Consider the following 24240-nt stretch of genomic DNA (forward strand, 5'->3'; position numbering starts at 1 on the left):
CCCCGAACACACACATCAGCAGCCATGGGCGCAAGGGAAAGCTGACACCACTATCTGAAATAAAAGTAATTATTCCCCTTTCTAGGGCCTCATAATGAGATGTACACATGACCCAATCCTGGCCCAAAAGACATGAGGGAAGTATACTTGGGACCTTAAGAAACAGCGTTCCCTTTTCTGTGGGGCACAGGAAGAGACCCTCTCATCGTTTGCCCTGGTTGTTTTCTTCTTACAACAGGATCTGTGGAGATGCAAGCATCATCTTACTGCCAACACCGAGGATGGCAGAAAAGAGGGAAAGAAAGAACCTGATTCCTGATTTAGTCAATCACCCAAAGCTGAAGTTAGCACTACCGGTGGACTTTCTCTTATGTGAGATAATAAGGCTCCTTATTGTCAGTTCCACTTGGGGTTTCTCATACTTATAGCCAAAGGCATCTTAACTAATATATTAATCAATGAACAAGAATAATTAAGAACTCTTAGAAAAATAACATTAATTAAATGGTACTTGAATTACCTAATATTAAAATACATTATAAATAAACACCATTAACATAGAGTACAACCAGCAAACTAATTGAAAGAAAAATTAATGGAGTGGAGTATATAGTCTACTAACATAAACCATATATAAAGTTTATTATTTACTACATAGCATACATTGTAAAGACAGCATCACAGACACTATCATCTTTCACCTGAATGCTGCAGGAGATATGCTTGAGATTGCATTTTGTCACAAATATCCAATTCATCAGCAGATTCTATTGACTCTATTTTCAAATATATCATGGTGTTTTACCAGTTTTTCTGTTGTCATCTGGGTCCACTGGCATAAACAGGGTGTGGAGGGGCAATAGGAATGGTTTGCCTTTTTGGGGAGAAATGATTAATTACTGATGTTGAGAATTGCTGTAAGTATGGTGGTAATAAAAAGCAAACCATCTTTATGATGGTTTTATTACCTTTAAATTCTCTGCAGAAAACGCACCCCATTGCTCTCTGAAAGCCCCACTGCCTTGGTCTAAACTATGTTTAATTCTGTGTCATAACAGGAACATCTTCACTGTTTCCTCTGCTTCCACTCTTGCCCTGGATAGAGCTTTTATCTATAATAGTTGCCAACGATTCTTTTTCTTATTTTAAAGATTTTATTTATTTATCTGACAGAAAGAGACAGAGAGAGACCGCATGCACAAGCAGGGGGAGCAGCAGAGGGAGAGGGAGAAGCAGGCTTTCCGCTGAGCAGGGAGCCCAATGTGGGGCTCAATCCCAGGACCCTGGGATCATGACCTGAGCTGAGGACAGATGCTTAACTGACTGAGCCACACAGGCACCCATGCCAACTATTTTTTGTTTGTTGGTTTGTTTCAATGAAATCAAGTTCCATTACTTCACTGTTTAAAACAGTCCAGTCTTTGTCATACTCAGATAATATTTAGTCTATTTACCATGGCCTAGAGGGAGTTTCATAACCTAGCTCCAGCTTATCTCTCTAAAGTTATTTCATGCCAATCTCTGCCTTTTTCATTCTGCTCTAGTCACATGGATATCTTTGTTCTTATTGTAACTCAAGGTCTGCCCTTGGAACCCTCTTCCTGAAATGGTTTTTCCCAAGACTTGTCCATGACTTATATCCTCAGTTCATGAAGGTTGCTCTTTTTCAGAGGTCTTCCCTGAATATCTTACCTGAAATATCAACTCTCTGCACCCACTCACTCTATACACTTAGCATAGCTTTATTTTTCTTATACCATATATGCATGTCTGTGTTGTATGTGTGTCTGTGTGTGCTGTGCATGTGTGTGTGAGAGAGACAGAGACTTAATTTTCTTCTTCTCCCATTATAATATAAACATGGGAGGATAAAGACTTAAGCCTTTTTAGGATGTTGATATGGATTATCTTGTGAATACTCACAAGAAACATAACAGGTACTGTTTTGTTATCCTCGTTTTACAGAGGAGGCAATTTAGGCATAAGAAAGATTAAGGGATGTGCCCAAGGTTAGAGAATTAATAAGTGGTAGAATATGGATTCAAAACCAATCACTGTCATTCTGGAGGCTGCTGTTCTTAACTGCTCTACTGCCTCTGTATATAATTAAAATGAAAAAGGCCCAATGTAAAGTGTAAAGTACTATATTATTAGAATACTGTAGGATAGAAGGTTGGATGGGGGGGTCATCAGGATAAAAATATAAAATGTAAAACACACTATATATATGTATATTATTTTTATTATTTTTAGTAATATAGTAATTTTACATTATACATATAATTAGATATAGTAATTTTACATGGTTTCATATGAAATATAAAATATTTTATCTCTGATTTGTGTGATTTCATATGATTTATTTTTCTTTTATGTAATTTCTATATTGCTTTTTTGAAAATGTCAGCAATAATCACATAAAATACTTAGAATAACAAAAAATACACATCTTAAAAATAATGCTGCCTGTGGGCATAATAAAAAGAATATAAATATTATTGTGATTTGAGAGCATCAGTAAAGTACCTTTTCCTTTCCCACTCCAATTTGGAACTGCCTGAGGAATAGACACAAGAATTATAGGGATGGGAATCAAAATATCACCTTTATGTAAATAAAGGTGAATTTAAATATATGACATGAATATGCAGCCTCATCAGTGTCCTACTAGTTCCTACAATCACTAGAACCTACCCAAACAGTTACTGACAGAGTTGTAACAACTCAGGCTTCTGCTGGCAGCAATGGAAGAAAGAACCTGTATAGTCAGAGGATGGACTTTTCCAAGGAGAGGGCTCCTGGAGAAGTTATTCACCGGGACTTGTTCAGTTCGTTCTGAACTCCAGTTAAGCAAGCCACCCCGTTCACAGAAGGAGCAAGGATAGAGGGGCAGAGATGGAGTAAAGAGGGGCTGTGAATATTCTAGGTCTCTTTCTTCATGTAAAAGTGAAGACAAGGGGATTAAGTGTTAACCTCTCATAAGTATTAATTCCATCTTTAACTTGGCTTCAGATGAATCATCTTTACTTGCCCTCCCTCTCCTTTCTTTTTGGTTTATTTTGGGAGGAGCTGTGTAGGACTTAGGGTTGGATGTAGAAAATCATTGGGCTTAATCTAGCCAACTACAGTAAGAAGCTAAAAAGATACCAGCTCTTCATTGTTTCCTATCAGTGTTATTTATTTGCACGATATTTTTTTATCTTCTTTCATGTATAAGGATGTTTTTACTCTGCCTTCTTTATATTGAAAAAATATTATGCATTTACTTTAGAAAATTTAGAAAATAGGATAAACACCTCCTAGGAAATGCCTATACACATTTTGGTGGCTATAATTGCCAGGTTTTTAATCTATATTTGTATTAGTTAGGATCCTGGCAGATAACATAGAACACATAGCCAGATGGGAATTTTAAAAAGACTTATTAATGAAGGGACTATTTACAGAAGGGGAAAAATAGAGGAAAAAATTAAGGAAATAAACACACAAATTAGGAGGAGTAAAAAATCATCATCTACATGCTTATGTTGAAGGGGCAAAGGGTGGAAATGACCTAAGTGGTACCTGGCTAAGAACTGGAGCCCCAGAAGCAGGGCTTCCTGATAGGGGCTATAGCTGCCAACAATGCAGCCATCATCACAAATGTACCTAAGGTAAGACCAGAAAGAATAAATGTTGCAATCTCTCCTCCTACACTCTCCTCTCCTGTCAGTGCCTCTCACTGGTCAATTCCAAATATAAGTTAATGGGGAATAAAGGATGGCACAGAAGAGCACAGAATGAATAAGTGGAGGGACAGAGCCAATGGAGAATGACTTGCCTCTATCTACCATCTATATGTCTGTCTATCTATCTATCTGGATACTCATTGTGAAATCATTTCCTACACTCTGTTTTGTCATTATTTTAATCTTCAATAGAATCATGAAAATCTACCTTTGTACTTCATTACATACACATTTTTGACATTTTAATGGTCACATGGTATTCCATTGTATGAGCTATTTAAGCAAGTCTTAAGCTCACATGTATTTTCAAATTGTCTTTAGTTATTATCTTTTCATGATTGCTGTTCAAGAGGCTCTTTTGAATTATTTTTGACTATTATTTTATAATTAATATGAACAATGTTCTCTTTATCATTCAACACTGAAAATGAGAATCTCTAATAATTTCATCACATGAGAAATCTAATTGACTTTGAATTGTAGCAAATATGGCTTTGTTAACACAACTTCTACCTTTATTATTGAAAATAGTAGAGCAATATTTTAATCTGGTTGACTGAGATATGATGAGGCTATTGATTACTACTGTCAACACAACATCATCATAGTACAATAAACTAGTTGTTCTAAACTCCAAAGCTGAGTCAAGCCTTTCTTACAAGTAGCAATGTTTAATTGGATCTACAATTTTAGGAAGGGGAAAAAAAACAAACAAACAGAAAAGTTACAGGATATTTTGGGTGTAGGCAGAATGGAGGTGACTAGTCTAGGAATATAACCTAGTTCAAGTGTCTCAAAACAAGCTGGAGGTCAACTATGGCAGACAAAGTTAATGTAAAACATTTTAAAAGAAAAGTCATTTTTGTTCATGAAAAACCCATAGGACTAAGCATTAGAAGATATGCTGGTGAAATGAATGATATTAAAATTGATGAAGTATCATACAGATTTAGGATATTATTCTAATAGGCCTCTTATGTTGAGATGAGGTCTCTGAGCATTTTCCCATTGCTTCATTATTCCAGAATGCACAGCAAAATACTCCAAAATTCTCACTGATATAATTTTTACCCTTCAATGAATACACTTTCCCCATGTAAGCTTATAGAGATGCAAATATCTTCAAGGAGATTCTTCAAACCAAACCAAACCAATTTAATCATAAAATATTGTTCTTAGTCTGATAGTAGTAAAAGTTAAGCACCTCTAAATGTTATTGATGTTAAAATGTCTCTGTATATGTTTTCATAGCAGTAATAAGGGGCAAATTGTCTATTGATTTGAAAGTGGAGAGTAGCAAGTCCATGAACTATCTCCTCCTCTACAGAACATTCAGCAACACTCATATAAATGTCATGCCTGCTTTTTAAAGAAGAAAGTGTTGTAAAGGTAACAATAGTTTATCAAATTGCCCATTATCATAATGTCATTAATTGCTGTCTATTAGCAATGTCTGGAGCATTTAGATTTCTGTAATATTTTATATAATTGAGTCTGTGACTTACGTCTCACCCTGTCTTTATACATAAATATGGATCATAATTTTGCTGTGATTTAATCACCCAAAATTAATAGTAAACTGAGTTCCTGATTATTCTTTGACTTGATCAAATATATTGGCTCTTTTTAAAAAAATATTTAATTAATTAATTTATTTAAGAGAGAATGAGAGAGGGGTAGGAGGGGGAGAGGGACAAGCAGACTCCGTGCTGAGCACAGAGTCCAACGTAGGGCTCAGTCTCATGACTCTGAGATCATGACCTGAGCCAAAACCAGGAGTCAGATGGTTAACCGACTGTGCCACCCAGGAGCCCTTATATTGGCTCTTTTAAGTTTTATGTGTTAATCTCTTTTGGCAAGACTTTAATTGATCTATACTCTATCTAATGTGCATGCATTTAAAAAGTTAAGGTAATTTATTATAATAATCTTTTTTAAAAATAAAGATCATAACCTCCAAGACTATCCATGGCTAACACTTTAATAACTCATACCTTATATCTCTCTTCATCTGACTTCACACATGGAAAATATGGTTCTGATGTAGAGACTTTGTACTGCTGTTCTTTCTGCCTGGAATCCTCTTCCTCTTTATAACCACCTAATCTAGTCTCTTAATTCCTTCAAGTCTAATCATCTCTGAGTATCTTCCCTCAAGTAATAGTCAACCTCATCACTCTCCACTTTCTTGTCTTAATTTTTTATAGTACATCATCACTTGGCATATATATTGTTGTTCACTCTACTAATTATTTATCATGTCTCCCTCTGAGCCTGCCCCCCACTAAGTAAAATGTAAGTTCCATGAGAGCAGAAATACATATATATGTAAGTATATATAATATATGAGTATATATGTAAGTATATATAATATATGTATATATATATTATATAGTATATATAGAAGTATATATAATATATGAGTATATATGTAAGTATATATACTTAATATATATATAAAATATATACTATATATACTATATACGTATATATGTATATATATTATATATATAAGTATATATAATATATGAGTATATATGTAAGTATATATAATATATAATATTCATCGCTCTGTCCTCAGCATCTAGAATAGGGAAAAATAAATATTTCTTGAAAGAATCAAGAGACAAGGGCCAGAAAGGTATCAGAAAAGCATTGTGATGGTTAATTGTATGTGTCAACTTGGCTAGGCCATGGTACCCATGGTACCCAGTTTTTTATCTGGTGTTTTTTAAACACCAGTCTAAATGTTACCATGATGGTATTTTTATATGTGGATAGTATTTAGATCAGCAGACTTTCAGTTAAGCAGATAACCCTCCATAATATGGGCAGGCATCATCCAATCAGTGGAAGGTTTTAAGAAACAAAGACTAAGGTCCTTGAGAAAAAAGGACTCTACCTCCACACTGCCTTTGGACACAAGCTGCACACACACACACACACACACACACACACAGATACACACCCTATTGACTCTGTTTCTCTGGATACTCCTTACGAATAGAAGCATTTTCTATGCAAGCATATTGACATTAAAAAATATCACTATAATAAGTAGATTAAACTCATCATTCCAAAGATACAAATGTCAGATTGAAAAAAAACCCAAAAATTAAAAAAAAGAAAAGCAAATAAAAAATTCCCACAAAAAGATATGAAAGGGTAGGTATGGAGAGAAAGATTATCAGGGAACTATGATTACCCCCACCCCAAAATATAGGGTACCGATTTTTATTATGAGACAAAATGGAACTTAAGGAAAAAAATCACCATGAAAGTGCTGTTATACATTAATAAAAGGAAGACAAGACCAATAAGATATAATGATTATGAATATATGTATCTAAAAATATAGCCTCAAAATATATGCAGCAAAAGCTGAAAGAATTACAAGGATAAATTAATTAACACTTGTGGTTAAAGATTTTAATATATTCATCTCAGAAACTGAGAGCTCAAGTAGTCAAAATATAAGAAATGTCATAAATGATTTAAATAACCAGTAAATAAGCTCAAACTAAGAGTTCCATAAAAATGTTTGAACCCATAAAAGATACATATATATGCATTCTTTTTAATTACACAAGGAACATAGAACAAACTGTCCATACTAGAGGCTACAGATCAACTAAATGCAAGCCATGTTTTCTAATATAATTTAAAATAATTTGAAATTTTGAAAAGGATAACTAAAAATCCCAGGAAACAGCCAGTCCACTAAATAATTTTGAAAAAGAAGAGCAAAGAGAGTGGCTTCACATTCATATATTAATACTAGAACATCCAGTAATAAAAACAGAACTGTACTGTCTCAAAAACAACATTACCAAAAGATTACTAAAAAGATTCTCTCTGTCTATGCATATAAGGTTGATATATGATAGAAGTAATATCACAGATCAGTGAGGTAAGATTTAAATTGTATAGTTGCTGGTATGAGGAAAACTGTCTTACTAGATAGAAAAATGAAGTTGGGTCTCTCACTATGGCCACTGAATTATTGTTCCCAAGTACTTGTTTCTTTCCTGTAATGGGATTTAAAATTCCCAGCTAATAACATGAGACATGTTCTTAAACTCTGTAGTATTAGTATATGTCCCCATCTAAGTGGCTTTGGGCTTAGTTTATAACTTGCTATGAACATACTATGGACAATAGGATATTAAGCCGATGATATTTGTCATATCCGAAAGAAGATTTAAAAGTGATTGCATTGTTTGTTTTTTATTTCCTGCTGTGCTTACTGTTTGAGAATCACATGTCTCACAGAGACCCTGGGGTCCTGAATATGGAGTTCAGCTGAGCCCAGGAAAATGCATCAGGCCTGAGTGACCTGAAACTCTCTGTAAATGAGCAAAAAGCAAATCCTCTGGAAGATCCTGGCTTTATTTATTATTTGTTTGTTATTATTGCAGGAGACACTGGCTGATAACACCTCCTTGCACACTGAATCAAAGACTTGAAATGTAAGTATAAGGACAGAAAGAGGAAGATGCAAGAGAATACTTTTGTGACCTAGCAGTGGAGAAAATATTCTTAATAATCTCCCAAAATTAGAAAACATACTAAGATAAAAAGAAAATTGTTTTGATTCCATGAAATCTAAAGATTTCAATTCAATAAAAGATACCACAGATGAATCAGCAAACAGACAACTCTTTGGGAGAAATCTACAGTTAAAACCAACAATAGATTAATATACAGATAATTATTACAAAATCACAGGTCCCCAGAGAAATGCAATTGAAAAAAATGGCCAAAGGCAATTAGTCCACAGATGAGGAAGCCTGAAAGGCTAAAAAGCGTGTAAAAAGATGTTCAACGTCACAAGTAATTAGGAAAATGCAATGTATACAGCACCCGCTATACTGGCAGAATTAGAAAATCAAATAACTTCCTACCTTAGTCTGTTTGGGCCACAATCACAAAATACCATAGACTGGTTTAACAACAGAGATTGATTTTCTCACAGTTCAGGAGGCTGGAAGCCCAAGATTAAGGTAGTAGCACGGTCAGGTTCCAGTGAAGGCTTGTTTCCTGGCTTATAGATGCTTTCTTCCTGAGTGCTCACATAGCCCTTCCTTGTGCATATGCATGCCTCTTCTTATAAGACCACCAATCCTACTGGATCATGGCACCACTCTTATGACCTCATTTAACCTTAGCTAACCTCTTAAAAGCCCTCCCTCCAAATACAGTTACATTTGGGGTTAGGGCTTCAACATATGAATTTGGCACTGGGGGTGGGGGGGGGCACAATTCAGTCCACAGTACTACTAAATGTTGATAATGAGATTGAAGGACTGTAGACTAGTGCAGTGATTCTGAAGAGCAGTGTGGCAGTGCTTATGAAATTAAGGTACACTCTGTGGCATAGCCAGTCCTCTCTAGAGAAACTCTCACAGAAGCCCACCACCAGGATATGTATGAGGATATTTAGTACAGCATACGTTGAAGTAACAGGGGTTTATAGGCATTTAGGTGCCTGTCACTAGTACAATGGACGACGACAAAGAAGAAGAAGAAGAAGAAGAAGAAGAAGAAGAAGAAGAAGAAGAAGAAGAAGAAGAAGAAGGAGAAGAAGAAGAAAATTGAATACTATCCAGTAGACAGAACTAATAAACCTGATAGACATATATTAGTATGAATAAAACTTAAGAACACAGTATAGAATAAAAAAGCAGGAAATTGAAAGGAATGCATAACAAAATATAGTTTTTAGCAATCATAGATATGTACATACACAAAATAATTCTACATGTTCTTCAAAGATACCTATAAATCTAAGGAAACATATCAAAGACATTTAAAAACTTCCATGGAAGGTAGGGGAGAGTGACAGCAGGGAGCGGACATGAAAGGAGAAAAATAATGGAATCTGATGATAATTATTTTCTACTGAAAAGTCTGATTAGCCCTAATCTTGGTAATTGAGGAAGATGAAGATGAAGAAGAGAAAGGATCAAATGAATGAAGAGAAGGGAAATAAATAAGAAGAGGGGAAAAAATGAAAGATATAGACGAAAGAGGAAGAAAGGCAGAAGCAGCGAAAGTATCCACTGTCACAACCAAATTCTGATAAGGGTGAATGGATTCTAATGCAGCATGGATGAAGGAACAAATCAAATATTAGGGGAGGCACAGTGAAAGGAAGAGCAGTAATCAAAACTTCAAATTAAACCAAGTCCATGAGAACATAGGTGGGTAATTAGATCATTAACATTATAGGAGGGCCTGCCTTTTTTCTCCAGTTCCATACACAGCTGCAGGATACTATTCTTTACAAATAACACCCCGATGGCACATGTAGCATATTGTACGCAGAAGAGTTTGACTTAAACTTTTCAACACTCCCAGTTATGACCTGCAGATTCATGTCTATTGCTTCAATTGACTTTGTAAATAGAATCTTACCTATCTATCACAAATCCCAGAATTTAGAACAGTGCTTGGCAGGTAGTAGGCTTATGCTAAATATTTGTCAACTGCACTAAGATAATCTCTACCATTAGACCAACAAAAGTACGAGAGAGAGAATGATGAAATACTTGGATAATAGAAGGCAGGGCTTGAAATACATATCTATTATTCTAAGGTGTTTATCAAACTCATTATTTCAAAACATTAACAGAGTACTGATTTTCTTAATACCAGTACTACACTGTATCTTCTTTTCAATTTTTTTTTCTTTTGGTGGAAGAGTACATAGTAAAGGGTGTTGCATGAGAATGAATTTAAACAATTTTAATTTATACTCTTCTTATATTACAAGTGAGGAAAGATGCTTCCAAGCTAAATCAGATTTGAGTAAACCATATTCGAATATTGTTCAAAATTCAATTTTAGATAAATATAACTGTGACTTATCACAAGTACCAACTGTGCAGCTCCATCTCTAAAAGTAGCATGCTATTTGTTCTGGGTTGATTTGCACATCTGTTGAATTGCAACTTCTCTTAAAGGATTATCTTATTTAAAAGTATCAGCTTGGCAAATTAAAGATGATTATCTATTCGATTTTGTATACATAGTCTATTAAAAAGAAGACAAATTCTTCGGCTACTTGACTTTGGGCCATGAAGTATGAGTAGATTGCAAATTTTAACTGTTCAATTTTAAATCTAATAACTATTATATGCTATTAGATTAAAATAACAAATTCCTCTTAATACTATAACTGTGTGACCCTTAGAAAAATTCAAAGGTCTGATTATGCTTTATTTCTTCATACAAATACATTTTTCTTGATTAATATATATGTAAAAATGTCATTAGTCATATTTCAAAATGATCTATGTAACATGTACATGTAATTTTTATTATATCTGAAAACATACAGGCATAGCTAATTATAGGCATTGGGATATATTGCTGCCTAGATGATATTAAGACATAGCTTTTCATGCAACTAATTTTTCATACTTGTTACACAGATACAAATCTTTTCGATTTCTTAAATGTGTTGAAAAATAATTAGGCATTAGCACATTAATTGTAATATGTATATAACTACTGTAAATGCAATATGTATATAACTACTGTAAATCCACTTGAAAAATGCTTGTAACTTTCATTAATACTACAAAACAAATCATTAAATATGATGATACTGATTTAGAATTTGTCATTATTTGGACATGTGCCAGCTTTAAATTGTTTGTATGTAATTGTATATAATTATGTATATAAGCTTTGTAACAACTTCTATGGAGATATTTTATTTACATAGAAAAACATTTCCAAGTGCCTTTTTGACATGCCTATAATGTTATATTTATACTTCTATGTAGTACAACTATACCAGAGAGCTAAGCAATAATTATAACTATTCTTGTTTTAAAAATACTGCACAAAATTAAGAAATTAACAACACAAAACGTGACTTCTTTGTATCATCCAGGCAATTGGAATTGCTGATTGCACCTGTGTAATGCTGTAATTGGTAAGATTAGTAAGTTATGTTCTGTTCTGATTTAACCAGAATGGGCCAGATTCTTATTAATACATAGTCCTATAAGAAGAGTTTGATCATGTCATTAATTTATTAAAATGTTGGGACTTAGGCATTTTTTGCCAAAACTCCTATTGCTACAGAGACTGAATGTATTACTAGGTGTGCAAGAATAAACATTTTGTATTGTGGAGAAATACAGCTATCATTTAAATTTGAGGCTCAATTTTTAAATAATCTTGACTTTTATAACAAAATATATTTCCCTTTTGGATCAAGAGAGAGTGGAATATTTCACTTATATCTGGATATTTTATTTTCAAGTTTTAAGTAGTAAAAATGCATTTGAGTTTTATTTTAGAATATTATTTTTATCTCAGACACCATGTGCTAGTGAATACAGGGAAATACAATGTGAAACTTTGGCTATAAACCTAGTTGATTAAGTCACCTATCCAAACTTCTCATTTTAGAGATGATGAAGTTGAGGTCAACAGAGATAAAGTGTCCCACTCAAATTCGGGTTGCAAATCATAGATGATTTTTTTAGAGCCTCATCTTGTGCTTCACACAAATGCTCTTTTCTGACTCCTTAATGACAATAATTTCTAGATGTTTCTAAAAATTAATTCATATTCAGATACTCGTAAGTATTAGTGATATGAAAACATTTTTTTCCTCTCACTCCATCTCTTTTTTTTAAATAATAATTTTTTTTATTATATTATGTTGGTCACCATACAGTACATCCCTAGTTTTTGATGTAAAGTTCCATGATTCATTACTTGTGTATAACACCCAGTGCACCATGCAATACGTGCCCTTCTTAATACCCATCACCAGGCTATCCCATTATTTTTAAAACCGTGGATACAATTCCATAAGGGAGGCTTCATAATTTGTGCAATGATGTTGTCATTAGATTAAGTATACAACCTTTCAAACATAATCTGAAAGAACAAGACTTTATAACATGTATAAATTCTACTGTATTTTGAAAAAGTCACTAAGTTTTATTTACATTATTTTGTCATAATTTATGTAATTCAAATGCATTTTAGTTCTCAGAATTTATGGTGTGTTTTGGGATGATAATCTAAATACTTAGCAACTGCTATGGCATTGCCACAAATCAATCAGAATCGATGGTAGACCAATCAGAACAAGTTCATGGCCATGTAAATTTGTACAATTACAAATGTTATCCATGAATTAATATATCTTTGCCAATATGCCTTTAATTAAAGTTTTCAAAGTGTTCTCACTTATTAGCATGTTATTACTTGCTATAGGGTAAATAAAGTTGCTTCTAATACAGGAAAGAGCATGAAAAAAAATTAAAAAGTAAGGTTTTTTTCCTACAGATGAAGTATAACCAGTCTCTATGGATCTCTAAATTTTTTATTTACAATTTCCTAGAGCTAAAGATTGAATGAAATGCAATTCAGGTTTTCACAGGACTGTATAAACATGTATATTTATTAATATATATATATATGAAGCTCTCAAAGCCTTTAAAACAGGAGAAATGGAACCAAACTCATAGTGTTGTGATGATTAAAAGAGAAAGCACCTTGCCCAGTTTCTAGAGCATACTATACTTCATTCCAGGCATTAATCATACACTTGGGTCTCCAAGGGAGATACATAATCTGATTTCCTTTCGTTCTTCCAGTTCCTTTCTCCAGTATCAGAGAGGCCCATTTTCTACTTATGCACAAAATGGCTTTGTATACACAATAGAGCCACGCAAGCAGGGGAAAAAATAATGGGATTATAAATAATTGAGTAGGGTCATCTGGTCACCTCTTCTCTCATAATTTATCCTCTCTCCTTGTGCTTTCTTTCTTGGAAAACTGATGTGGTAGAATGGGCTTGCTCTTAGGAGGAACAACTTAGGTTAACTCTGCCGTGTGCCTTCGAGATAAAATAAGTTAGCTTGTTTACTTCCATATTTATTTCAGTCTCTGATCAGGCCAGAATTTAAATAAAAGGCAGAAAAAGAGGTCCTGCAGGTGCTCCCATAATCCAGCCCTGCCTGATTCTCTGAAAAGAATTTATATTGAAGTATGGGCTTGGAGTTCTAGTCCCCACTAGGAAGACAGAGACACCTAAAATACACCCTTGTGCAGCAGACACATCAGAAACCTGGCAGATTATTACTAGGTTATTACTACTAGGTTATTCTGGAGAGATTCCTTTTGTTGTTGTTATTGTTGTTTTTCTTTCAGAGACCACAAATTGACAACTAGTGACAGGATTCTGTGCCTTAGTCAGCTTTGAATCAAACACTGCCAAGTGGTCATTACTGGAATGATTTCAATATTCATAGCAAATGAATCATTTCTCTAACGATGTCATATATCAGTATGAAACCAAATATTATTAGTAAAATGAGAGGCAGAATAATATAAAGTTTAAATTTTAGTTTCTGGAATTAGACTTGCTAGATTTGAATTCTGATGCCACATTTGACCAGCTAGGTGTCACTTGGCTTGTTCTTAACTTCTCTATGTCCCAGTTTTCTCATCTGTAAAAAGGGACAACTGTAACAATTTCATTGAGTTTAGAAATGCTTAAATAGGTCTTTACATGAGTCAACTCAAATGGTTCAAAAACACTGGTGAAGGGACTAGATCCAGAGGTATGGGCTGATGTTGCCTCACTACTGAGATCATACTCTTCTAAGCACTCTAGTGTAGCAGTTTTTTCTATAAAGGTCTATATATTAAATATTTTAGGCTTCTTAGGCCATATGGTCTCTGTTGCAAATACTCAACTCTGCTCTTGTAGTATGAAAGCAGCCTTAGACGATATGTAAATGAATGGGTGTGGCTGTGTTCCATTAAAACTACATATGAATACAAGTCAAGCTGGCCCATGGGCAGTAGTTTGCCAATCTCTGCTCTACCTACTGTTCTAAATTGCAAGGTTTTTCCAATTTGGTTGGTGGATATACAAATTATTTCTAGGTTTGGGTGATCTCTGGATTTTTCCTCTTAAGTAGTCAGATTTTCCCTAGGCCTTAGTCTGTCAGGTATTGATCCTTATTTAGCTAAAGACTGGAGATGATCTTCTGAAAATCTCCAGAACCCTCTCTCTGTGCTGCAGAGTCGAGCTGGCTTGGCTTCCCTCAACTGCCCACTCTGTCTCCTCAACTCTGAAAGACTGCCAGATTTCACTTTGGTTTCTGTTGGTCCGTGAGTATTTTGGGGGCAGACACGGGGTTCATCTTGTTTACTTTCCCTCTCTCAGGTATTATCTCTTTCATTGCTCAATATTCCATGTCTGAAAACCATTGTTTCATATATTTTGTTTGTTTTCTTAGTTGTTTCAGGTGATAAGTTAAATCTGGCCCTTGTTACTCCATCTTGGCTTGAAGTGGAAGCCCCAAAAGGTTTTTAATATTTCACATACAAGGAAACTGAGGCTCAGAAATATTTAGAAATTTCACCAACACAGTTCAGCTAGTAAGGAGTGGAGACAAAATTCAAAACCACGGCTCCTAACTTCTCCCAGTGAGTGCTTTCTCCATTAGGCTACACTGCTACCCTCAGAAGAAATTAACCACAATCTGTCTTTTAAATACAGAACAATGAACTGTAGCTTTTACTAAAAGAAATGGATAAATCCAATGCAAAGCAAAGATTTTTGAGGGGTTTTTTATTATGTTTGAAAACTTTCAGAGGGATCTGATGCTTTTCATATTTTCCAGTAGGGTCATTTTTCCCCCTCTTATTTTAGCATTTATATTGTGGTTCTGCTTATGGAGAGTATTTAGGATTGCCTCCAAGTGGTGAGAAACCTTGCCCATTTTGATGATCTGATACTGATAAGCTTACCATTGGAAAGTACCCAGCTGGCTTAAACTTCGGCTCCTACATTTTCTAGGGATGTGACTTTTTTGCAAATGTACTAGAATTATCTTTTACAAAGGAGGGAAAAATATTGCTAAACTACATAAAAACATGATGAAATGAGAGATGTGGACAAGTTTATGTATAAACTCTTACAGTTCATTTTTATTACTTTCACTACGCAATCCCATTTAACATTTTCTGAAATAGTAATAAATTTTTGAATGGTAAAACATATGGCATTTGAATATGCCAAGTGAGAAATATTATTTAGATAGCGAGTATTCACAAAAATATGTAGCATTATATTACCAGGATGCTCTCAGTTTAATGAGAAAGGAACACTTACTCCTTTACAAATACTAATATATGTATGTATCTATAAACACAGATAATCTGTATATGTCACAAGCAATGTATTTGCAAATAAAACATTATGTAAATAATACTGGGCCACATACAAATCCTCTTTCAAATGTGTGAGCTGATTTCTTACAGCAGCAGAAAAGCTAAATTCTAAATGATGATTCATACATCTTTAAATCTTTTGATTTTAATTATATGTATATATGATATTTTATATAACTTCACTTCTTAACCATTTAAATTATTTTTAACATTATATGAAAAGGAGTTTTTTATCCTTGTTTCTTTTAACATTTATTCACTGGTGTTGACACTTTCACTAGAAACTGCTTATAGTAGCACATAGCCTTAGGCGTCTTACTTGCACACTAATATGTTCACACATTTTTCTCACCCCTAAAATGAATGGGATGACTTCTAAACCCCTCCCAGCTAAGATAAAACATGGTAGCTGAGTGGACTAGGATTTCCTCATTATAGGATATACATTATCCCTTTGAAACACATTAGAGCACCTAAGACAATTATTTCCTCCATTGTTTCTATGAGGACATTATGTTCTAGGAAATTAAATAATTTGCTTAACGCCTAAAAGGTGGTGAAGAAATAATGGTCTGAATTATAGTCTACATTCTTTTCCTACATGACTCGTTTTCAAATATTTTAATCTAAGATATGTTTTTAAAATGATACACTATGAAGAATCTCAATTTTAAAACAGATAAGGTACTATTTCACAGTACATATTTCCTTTTATAAATTCAAAATGAAAATATTTACTTTTGAAGTTAATAAATAATGAGCAATTTTGATATACATGAAAATTTGAAATCAAATGTTATGGACAGCAGTTTCAGCCTTTCAATGATCTCTACTCCGATTTATTTCTATACTGTGTTGGATTTGCAATGACAAGAAATTCCTTATTTATAAAGATACGTCATTATGTATGGAAACAGTTCTTTTAAAACAGCACACCTCATAATCACACGATGCCTTTCAATTAAACTCATCCAGAGAGAAGAAATAGGATTAGAAATCTTTGTTTCTATGATGATTATTTAGAATATCTAACAACTACTCACATTCCTTATATTAACTATCACCGACAGAATGCTATCAACACTTCTACATTTATTGTATGATATTATGATGACATCACATGTATGTTTTCAGTATCTTTTCTTTAGGTCCATGGACATAGCTGAGATAGCAGACCAGAGCCTCTCTCACACTAGTTGAGTCTTAACTGTATATAATTGCATGATTTAATTGTTACAAAATTTCAAATTAAAAACATGATTTGGCATGACCTAACTAATGTGAGCCTCAATAAAATGTTAATTGTTGTCAACAGTGTCAATATACTCCTGTTTTTTGTGGAAAATAATTGAACCATATATGCTTTTATTTACTAGCTGCTGGGAATAGATAAAAGTATGTCAAATTAATGTGTGTTATGAACTTATTGAGTTAGATTTGATTTTATCCTCACAGTCCAAATATTTTTATGATATGCTTGTTATACTTTTTGTTTAATATTTTCTTGAATAAATGCATATTAGACACTATGTGTCCCTGTCCTTATTTTTTATTTTGTTTTGCTCTTGACTTCACTACTCTCTCTACTCTCTTTATACCAACATAATTTCTGGTATTTTACTTTATGATTTTCACCTCTCTGTTCAGACCCTCAGACTGAGAGCTTTGTTTATTTTCTCTAGTTCCTTCAACTTTTGGTATATTTCAACCTTTTTAAATAAAGAGTCATTGAAGGCTTCTCCTCCACAGAAGCACAAATTTCCCATTATTCAATGAGAAAAAGGCTTATGACATTAATTTCTCAGACACACAGAATTAAAATTAATCATAGTATGTTCCTTGAAGAAACGGTCAAAGGGATGGGAAGGTCAGGTTGTAATTATATACCCTCAAACCGATAAAGTGTTTTCATTAAGAGGGTTCCTAGTTTACACTTTTTGTCTTTTATGTTTCTCATTGTGCTGTCCTTGATTCTTATGCTTTTCTTAATATTAATGTATAATCAAGAGTATAGCAGTCACAGAGAGAAATATTAGGTTTGTTGTACCAAGGACTTTAAGATGATATTGACTTGTATGAAAGTAATTTTAAATTAGGTTTGCCTGACTATGCATAGAAAAGAGATTTGGGCTGATGACAAGGATAGTAGAAAGCAAGTAGCAACATTGTTATGACAGTAAAATACATATCTCTTATTAGTTGTACAGCATTTCAAAGTACTCTTCAACTTCTTTTTTTTTTTTTTTAAGATTATTTATTTATTTATTTGACAGAGATAGACAGCCGGCGAGAGAGGGAACACAAGCAGGGGGACCAGCAGAGGGAGCTGGAGAAGCAGCGCTGTTGGTCTTGATCCCAGGACCCCAGGATCATTACCTGAGCTGAAGGCAGACACTTAACTGACTGAGCCATCCAGGCGCCCCTAAATTGAAATCTTAATTGGCCTTCACATTATAAAATGAAATTCTCATGGTTGGGATGTTTTATTCTATACAATGTTTTCTTTTTTTTTAATTCTGGCAGACCACAAATGGTTTAATGTCAAGAACACTACTAAAAACATTTTTAAAGAAGCCAGTGTTATTAGTATGGTTCATATACCAATCTGTAATGGCAACACAACTTAAAGTTTGTTAAAAAGACAAACTTAACTGAATTCCAAATTTTAGATATGTGATGACATGAAACCAGTCCTATGAAACACACAATTTTCTTATATCTCTAGAATCGCTTCTAGTATATACATAGTTACTGGACTATTGAATTAGTATGTACAATTTTTAGATAAAACATTATTATTTCCCTTGTATGTATTTTATCTTTATTTTTTCATCTAAAATTACCATCTCTGTAACTTTGATCTACTACAAATAAATGTCAAAGATTTAAAAAACTCACAAAATTTAATAAGGTTTAAAACATATATGATGCTAGCAAAGGAAAATTATACTATGTAATAATAGATATACATTATTTACCATAACCTCTCATTAAAGTTACAGATGTAACTGTAATTTTAATCTTTTAAATAGATAACTGGAAACACTGTATGTTGCTACCCTGTTCATCAGCATCAAGTGTAAAATATTTTATCTGTTTCACAATGTTTATAGTACTGCAGAAAAAATGCTAAACATATGAAATAATATTAAAATTATCAGTTATAATAATTACTGTTGCATATGAATGCAACAAGATGAATGTACATCTCAAATTAATTATAAAATTGAGTTATACAATAATTTATTAATTATAAGACTAAAATACTCCATTAGAAATGTACTTTAAGTTATGCCAAACTTTTGTTCTTTTCTCCTCTTAGCCATTTTGTCTCCAAAAAACCCAATTTACTTACCTTGGATGGTGATTCTGAAGGATATAGTCTCCAAATTTTGCATGACACTGCTAGGAATTTGTGTTATCTATATCAGCACACACTTATCTCCTCTATTCTCTCTTCCTTTATATATATGATAAATATAATGCTTTCATAATGTGACATAATAAGATATATAATGTAAAATATAATATAATATTAGAACAAAAATTTACATAGGAGGAAACACAATAAAAATAAAGTGGAAACAGAAAAGAGTTTCAGAACAAATGTTAAAGTTGTTAGCTTGGTCACAAATGTTAAACAAAAAACATCCTACCTGATGAATCAAAGTTCACCTCATTGCCAGGACTTGGACCTATATCAATGGACACAATTGGTAAGAGCTTCCGAAAGTCCCATAGTTTTGTTACTCCACAAGCATCACAGGATGCTATCATGTGACCCTTTAAAGTATTAAAAAAAGAGAGAAGTTATATATACACATATATATTACATATATAAAAATATATATAGTAACTTAGTCAACAAGGAAGCTTTGCGTTAAAATTTTATTAAATCCACAAGAATGCACTCTTCTAAACTAAAAAGTGTTCATTGCATTTTTGTCTGGAACATAAAATTGTTATAAGATGATAATTTACATTTATATAAATCCCTATACTATATTTTGGAAAATGATTTTTCAGGAAATCATTTTGATTATTTTAATTATACAAGAATACATAATAAAATTAAAATGTACATACCCATGTAATTCCTCTATCTCTAATATATACACACATATATATATATCATGTTTATGATCTATGTGATCAACACATAAAACTATATACATGAAAACATTGCACTAAAAGTGCACCTTACTCTATATGCTTGCAGTTTGTTAACATTGATGATCTATATATTTCATATACAGTAAAAATAAAACAGAGGTAGGAAAACAAATAGACACAAGGAAAGAAGAGTTTTTATCATGGTGGGAGGAGTAGGGGCCAAGTGAAACTGATGGCAAGGAAGAGTACATATTGCGATCTGTGAGACAAGATTATTAGAAACATTTGGGGCTATTTTGGTAATGTGCAATGAGATAAGGAAGAAGATAACTGGATAAAGGGGATGGAAAATAAAAGGAATCATGGATGGATTCAAGTGTAATAGGAACAGGGCAGCTGTTTTCCAGGATAGAAGTACCATCTCAGGTACTTCAGTTTGAAGCTCAAGGTCTGTCTATACCCTTTCTGCTGGTTTCTCAGGAGATGTTTATCGAGCATCCACTTCATGTCAGAAAGTGGGACATGGTGATGAGTAAGAGGGGTCTCTGCTATCTAGCAGCTCATAATCTTAACTCATTTTTATCATAGTATCATTTAATTTTGTTGTCCACTTACCAACTGAAAATGAATACTGGCCATATCAGGTTCAAACATAATGTTTATGATAAGTGATTATACTTTATACTGTTTCCAATTAGATATATAGTTTCCCTTTCAGCTCCAGCTTAATTATTTTTAATGTCAAGTCAAAAATCATCCTCTCGCTTTTTTCCTAAATATTCTAAAACGTTCAAGATAATAACTTGATTATTGTACAATTATCCTCACCCTTTTGAACTAGCTCACATGATTTTTTTTCTCATTTATTTCTTGATTTCTATCCTTTCTGGGAAAAAATGTGCATTTCATATTACAGTCCAAGTGGACTCTTTGTTTTTCCCTAAACAAGTCAGTAATACAACAAATGTCATCAGTTTTAAAATTCTATAACAGTTGTCACTGGTAAAGCAATACAACCTTGTCCCCAGTCTAATATGTGGGATGTTTAATCTTTTTTATGACTTAAAAGGAACATGGGGAACTTGGAGTGTTTTCAAATATGTAAACATGTATTGCAAGAATTGTGAGAAATCAGTGAGTTTAATTTTCAGAAAAGACCAGTTCTCAGTATTAGCAGGAAATATTAATGTTAGAAATTAGAAAGTACCCTTTCCAGATATAAGGGTTTTCAAATATCTTTCAGAGATGATAGAATGCAATCTTTTTTTCAACTTTGAGAACAGAATAGATAAATTATAATGGTAACTTAATTTGGAGGCCCTTCTCACTTGCTAAAGGGAGGTTATAGAAATCCTAAAGTGTGGTTTATATCACTACACATTAAAATGTGAGGAAACACACTAAAAAATAGTTCCATCATTTTGGGGGGTGAAAATGAGTGTTTACACATAGTTTTAATATTTTTTACATTTAAATTCCACTGTTGCCAAATGATCGAGACATAAGAGTTTGATAATATTAAAATAATGAGTCAATACTTATTAAAGGCTTTTAATGAACCAAGTACTGTACTAAATGATTTATCAATAAATAGTACATACTTTTAAAACAATTTTGAGTAACATCATTTGGGCAAATTTCTATATTTCTTAAGGCACTTAGAAGTCAGGACAAAGTATACATTACAGTAAAACAAATATAATGACTTATTAAGTGGTAGGAATAAGTTTGTGTTCAGATTTGATAACTGAGATTCTTGGTAGTGAAAGAACAGCTTAGCTATGCTTCCATTAGCCAGTGAGGCAGATGCAATGCCTATCGCAATGTCAGGAGCACAGTAGGACTCAAAAACTATTTGTTAAGTCAACAGATGATGAATGCCTCATTGCGGCTTACCTATAAGTTTTATTTTAGTCCAAGTTCTTCCACAGCATTCTTAAGATAAACATTAGTTCTAACCCTCATGGTTCTGAATCACTTAGATAAAAGAAAGAGAAAAGATGTGGAGAATCCAGAGCCAACAACTTGGAATTACCCTCAAAACCTTATATCCCTCCCCCTCCCGTCTCAGGAGAACTGGAGGCCCATCTGCCAATCTTCTTCCATGACATAGAAGAACATACTAAAATACTGCTAAGCCAAACTGCATTGTGTGAGCATTGAGGGATCTGAAGATGGAGAAATGTGGAAAAGGCATTACCTGACAAGCTAGGGGGAAAAGCAGACATTTTATGTACAACTTATGTCCAATAAGAAAGAAAGGCCTGCTATAGTTAGGCCCTTAACCTAAACAGAGATTATTTTCATAGAAAATATTTTTTACGGAGAGGTGGAATTGTACGACAATCTTAAAGAAAGTAAAGACTGAAGAGTTTTGGGAACCTCCCTAAAATAGAATTCTGATTGTCATTCGTACAGGTACTGATACTGAGGAAGAGAAGGTAGGAAAGGTGGTTGCACAGAAAGCTCTCAAAAACATTCAGATTCAAATATATGGCTGTTTTTGTGACACTGAATCCCTAGGACCTGGCAGAGTATCTGCAACATGTTTGACACTTGATCTTGAATAAATCATTGAATGAATGAATATAAGAGGAACAGAGAGCAATTAATGTTGACTGCTTGTAATTTAAAAGGTTTTCCCCCAAATACAGAAATGTTAAATGAGCTGAAACTCGGAAGAAAATGTTTTTGTGATCACAGGTTCAAATAGTTATATAAAGCAAGTAGAATTTAGCCAAGTGGACAAAGCGTGTAGTTGAGGTGAAAGTGAACAGTCACGACTCCTCACTGCCCCTCTTAAAGCCTTTCTATCTCCACTTTAAAGATCTTATTGTGAGAAAAGCCATATAGACATGAAGTTAATTATAAGTTAGAGTACAGTGACATAAAATCAAACTAGCTTCATCTAGACTGCTGGAAACATATTGGAGAACATTTAGCATACGTACTGAGGACTTCGAGTGTTCATACTTTTGAAACTTTTCATACTTCTGAGATGTATTATAAAATTAGAAAAAGATAGGATAAAAATTAAAGCAGCACTACTTATAAATAAATAAAATGGAAACAAGTGAAACCTGTAATAACCTAACATGGAAGAAATAAACCTTGCACCTCGTGGGTCCAGAAGATGGCTAGGGGTACTGTTTATGCAAACTTGACACCAACAGCAGCCAGAAGACAAGCAGACTGAACTGCTCTCTCTCTGCACAGAGGTTCCCAGAATATTTGTATATTGTAAAACAAAGAAAGAAAAGGAGACAACTGGGATGCTAATGAGATCATTTCTAATTTAAATGTATAATTAAAAACTATTTTCATAAACCAATAGTATTCCTTAATATAAAGATATTTTAGGGCTTTGTATAATTTTCAAAAACAAATTTTAGAAGCTTGGGCATTAACATCAGTGTGGGGTTAAGAGGCTACTTTTTCAGGTAGGGTAAGAAATGTCATATAGTAATAAAATATTCTATATGAAAGTCTGATCTTTATTTGCATGTCAGGAAGAAATATAGAGGATCTTAGTTTATTATGGAAAACACAGGTCCAATTTGATTGTACTCTAGACCTTCACCCTGATGAATCAGCTAAATAGTTTCTTGGTTGAATTCACTAGGTTATATATATATACTTTTATACCTTTATTTTTCTCATTTCCTTTGGAGAGTCAACTTACAGAACAACAGCATGTAAATAAGCAAAAAATGTTTAGGTCCATGTCATTACTTATTTTTTGCAAAGGTTCTTCAAGGCTGAATAACAGGATATGTACAATGTTCTTGTCTCAAAGAGTTATACAGTATAATAAAAAGTCGAATGATTATATATCAACTACACACATGAAAATGTTATAAATTCTGTAAGTGAGGGTACTTAAATGAGGGTACTTTGGCTTAGGAGTACATTTCCATGACCTTGAATAGCACATAGTAAATGTTCAATAAATAATTGGAGTGTGAAAGAATAAATACCCTGGATAAATTACTATGAAGCCATAAAAATAATGATTATAGAAACAATGAAAAACAGAAAAGTTTATGCTAAACTGTGGTTACACTGATTGAAAATATACAATACATATATATAATGATTAAGTGAAGAGATACGTTTATAAAATCTGCCCTGTATTTTTTTAAGACTTTATTTTGGGGGGGCAGTTTTACGTTCATAGTGA

At 33.3% G+C, this 24240-nt stretch overlaps 1 protein-coding gene across 1 annotated transcript in view; it reads right to left on the reverse strand.

The window, feature by feature from the left end:
- The window catches only part of SPAG16 (sperm associated antigen 16), a 943910-nt gene that overhangs the window by 253985 nt on the left and 665685 nt on the right, over window positions 1–24240 (reverse strand). Inside the window, exon 15 of the mRNA XM_040641105.1 lies at window positions 19604–19730. Coding sequence (XP_040497039.1) covers window positions 19604–19730 — 127 coding nt within the window. The remainder of the gene's footprint in view (window positions 1–19603; window positions 19731–24240) is intronic.

This window comes from Ursus maritimus, unplaced genomic scaffold, assembly GCF_017311325.1.
Source record: "Ursus maritimus isolate PB19 unplaced genomic scaffold, ASM1731132v1 scaffold_1, whole genome shotgun sequence".
In the NCBI taxonomy this organism is placed as follows: domain Eukaryota; kingdom Metazoa; phylum Chordata; class Mammalia; order Carnivora; family Ursidae; genus Ursus; species Ursus maritimus.